This window comes from Nematolebias whitei, chromosome 5, assembly GCF_014905685.2.
Source record: "Nematolebias whitei isolate Nwh7 chromosome 5, NemWhi1, whole genome shotgun sequence".
NCBI classification, from domain to species: Eukaryota; Metazoa; Chordata; class Actinopteri; order Cyprinodontiformes; family Rivulidae; genus Nematolebias; species Nematolebias whitei.
In genome coordinates, this window is record NC_056502.1 from 52,981,450 (window position 1) to 52,984,937 (window position 3,488).

The 3,488-nt window shown below is 38.1% G+C and overlaps 1 protein-coding gene across 1 annotated transcript in view; it reads left to right on the top strand.

The window, feature by feature from the left end:
* Positions 1-1,544, top strand: part of popdc3 (popeye domain containing 3) — a 53,039-nt gene extending 51,495 nt beyond the window's left edge. Inside the window, exon 5 of the mRNA XM_037677344.1 lies at positions 1,078-1,544. Within this exon, the coding sequence (XP_037533272.1) occupies positions 1,078-1,350 (273 nt within the window). The 3' untranslated portion in view covers positions 1,351-1,544. The remainder of the gene's footprint in view (positions 1-1,077) is intronic.
* Positions 1,545-3,488: the final 1,944 nt, after the last annotated feature.

Consider the following 3,488-nt stretch of genomic DNA (forward strand, 5'->3'; position numbering starts at 1 on the left):
TTTTTACAGATATATTACATATAGGATTTTTGTTGACATGATTTTTTCATCATGTCAAAAGGGAGAATTGAAATATAATTTTATCAGATAATATATTAACTTAATGAAATGTCTAGATACATGCATCCTGTTTTTGATATTTAGAATGATATTGTGTTAAAAACATGATCTGATTCCGTTTCCGGTAGAAAATGTAGTTTGAGCTACATGCCTACAACTCCCAACATTCACGCACCCACCATTATAGAACACAAGATGGTGAGATATTATTGGTTGAGAGCTGGGTCACACGGTAAGAGTAGGACCTCCCATTCGCTGATGGTGATGATGACTCCAGGAGGTGTGGCCGAGCTCTGAAGAAGAAGGGTTGTCTGTTTACGCTCGGCGCCATTGTTTGTGACCGCATGGTGGAGTTACAATGGCCCAGGGCTGTGATCTTGTACTTTACATGTAAAATAAACCTTCTGAAATGGAAGACAACTGCTCCTCCTCTCCCTGCTTCAGATCAGAACACATTCTTTCACAACCCTCAGTCCTACATTCTTGACTTTCCTCTTCTCCCTCTGTCTCCTGACACGTTTCCCTCCTCGTGGTCTTCAACTAACAGCAGCACAGTTTCTACCAGCACCCTGTTTGTCAACAGCACCTGTGGCAGTCATTTGTTTTTTTTGTTTATGACAGGTCTCTCTTGTAAATGAGTCCTCAAGGCTGAATGAGACTAACCTGTATAAATAAAAGTTGAACGAATGTTAACCCGGGCCTCAACCGGTCCGGTATGGTTTCTTTTTGATGAACTTGTATTACAGTTTTGGCAAGTTTTTCACGTTGGATGCCCTTCCTGACACAACCCTCACCATTTTCTTTGGCTTGGGACTGGCACAAGAGATACACTGGCTTGTGCTCCTTAGTGGCTGGTTTACACTAGGCCTAATACAAGGAGATAATGATAACCAAAAATGGTAGCAATTTAGGGCCAAACTGTTACGTTTACAAAATATTTTTAGAACAGCCTAATATGAATATGAACCTATTATTATAAATTATATAATATACCTTATTTTGTGTCTTCTTACACAGGTGACTCTGCATGCTGATGAATCCTGTCGCTATATAACATGGAGAAGAAAGAAGCTCTACCTGCTTTTTGCCAAACACCGGTACATAGCCCGGATCTTTGCCCTGGTAGTGCGTAACGACATTGCTGAAAAACTTTACTCTCTCAGTGAGAAGGCCTGTGATAGTTCAGGACACCGTTACGATCTACGGTTACCATGTCACATGCCAAGGACAAAATTAGACAAGACAGATGATCTCCTGCAAGTGTCTGTTCATGGGGAGGGGTCTTCCTAAACACACACAGACACACGCAGTTTGTCACCAAAACTGATGATGTGGATAAATTTGTTGGTATCCCTTCAGTCCAGTGAAACAATGTTTCATTTTTTTTCTTGAAAAGTGATTGGTTTAAATCAGTTGTCTAATATATCTTGATGCATGCTCAATAATCCAGGTAGATACATTTAATAAGGTTAAATCAGGTCCTTTGGACAGATTCTTCTTGTTGAAAAGTTTAAATGAAGAAGAGGCCATCCAGAGGACCTGACTTAACCTTGTTAGAACAGTCTTTTGTATTTCTGCCTTAGGTGCGTGAAAGAGTAAACAAATATTGTTAAAACTAGAGAAACTGCATTTCCTGCAAAAATGCAGTGTGAACACTGATTGCTGAAGAACTTCCTGAAAAATAACTTAAACTAGCTAAAACATGCTGAAATTGAAGAAAAAGCCTGTTTGCAAAATAAAACAGAAAGATCACATATTTGCTGATTTAGGTTTAAATAAGCAGAAATAAGCACAAAATTAGGAAATTAGCTAAAAAAAATAAAATAAAATTCCGACCCCCACCACCACCACCAGCTGAATAGTAGCTAAACAGCAGAAAGAAGCTTAAATTACCAGAAGGAAGAGGAGAGAACACAATTGTGCCCAATTACGCTGAAAGAAGCAGAAATGAGCACAAAAAAGTGGAAATTGCCTAAAAAACAGGACAATTTAGTAGTGATGTGCAGATTGATACTAAAATATCAAAACTATCGTTGCCAGGACTTTGTGCTTTAGAATCGATTTTTAAATCAAACTATCGATACTTTTGAGATTTCAGTCATTTCAGGTAATGCATATCATTAACATGAACATAGTGGAAAGTATCAAAGTTCATGCTCAATCAGGTACAAAATCCAATAATAATCAATCAGGTCAAATGAACAGTTTTTTTTGTGGAAAAGCGTTTCACCCTCTATCCGGAGGGCTTCATTAGTCCAAGAAGTCCGAAGTACACTGTCTTCCCCACTAAGCAGTTCACTCCTTTAGTGGACCAACCAGTTTGCTGGTGATAAGATGGTTTCTGGGGGCTGTCCTGTCCCAGCAAACTGGTTGGTCTACTAAAGGAGTGTACTTAGTGGGGAAAACAGTTTACTTGGGACTCCTCGGACTGTTGAAGCCCTCCGGATATAAGGCAAAAACGTCTTTGCACAAAAACAAGCTGTCCAGATGAGCTGACTGACAATTAATGGATAGTGGAAAGTAACTAAATTATTGAGATCTTTTCAAAATGATATGCGGTTGGTGGGAACTACTTTTTCTTTCACCTGTGCGTAATACGTGTAAACTGAGTGGCAGGTCATGAAGCTGTTTCTTGTGCAGTCAGAGTATCTGAAGCGAAAAATGTTGTAAATGTTTGTAAACCACGACCCCGGTCCATGAAAATATTGTCGGACATCAAACAGGTCCGTTGTTGTATAAGCTCATCTACATTGTAAATGAGGCCACTACCTCAACGTACTTCTGGGTTTAAAATAAAGAAATTACTTGTGTAATGTCTTGTATTTTTATGCAGCTTTGATTTGCAATATTGTACTCAGATTTTTTTTCTTATTCTTCTTTACTAGACACATTGGTGTACTTGCACAAAGTATTGGTATCGGTATCACCGATAATAGCTTGTATTTTACCTAGTATCAGTATCGGAACGTAAATCCTGGTATCAAACAACATTACGATTTAGAAACAAACCAGCTGAATAGTAGCTAAAAAGCCTAAAAAAACTTAAATTACCAGAAGGAAGTGGAGACAGCACGGTTGTGCCCAATCAGGCTTAAAGAAGCAGAAATGATCACAATAAAGTGGAAATTATCTGAAAAAAGCAGAATTTGCAAGAAAACAACATCTCAATAGTAGCTAAAAAAAAGTCAAAAGAAGATCTGGACATGGATGGTTTGGATGAGGTTATTATTTTTGACAATTCAGAGCTCAACAGGACAAAAACTGTCCAAACATAAATCAGGCTCTAGTGAAATTTTTAAAGTTGTCTCATTTGACAGGGGACTAGAGATAGTAGAAGGAAGGATGGTTTGAATTTTCTCTCTAATTGAAATAATTTTATTTATAAAGAATCTCATGAAGTCATCACTACTTATAGTTGTAGGGATACA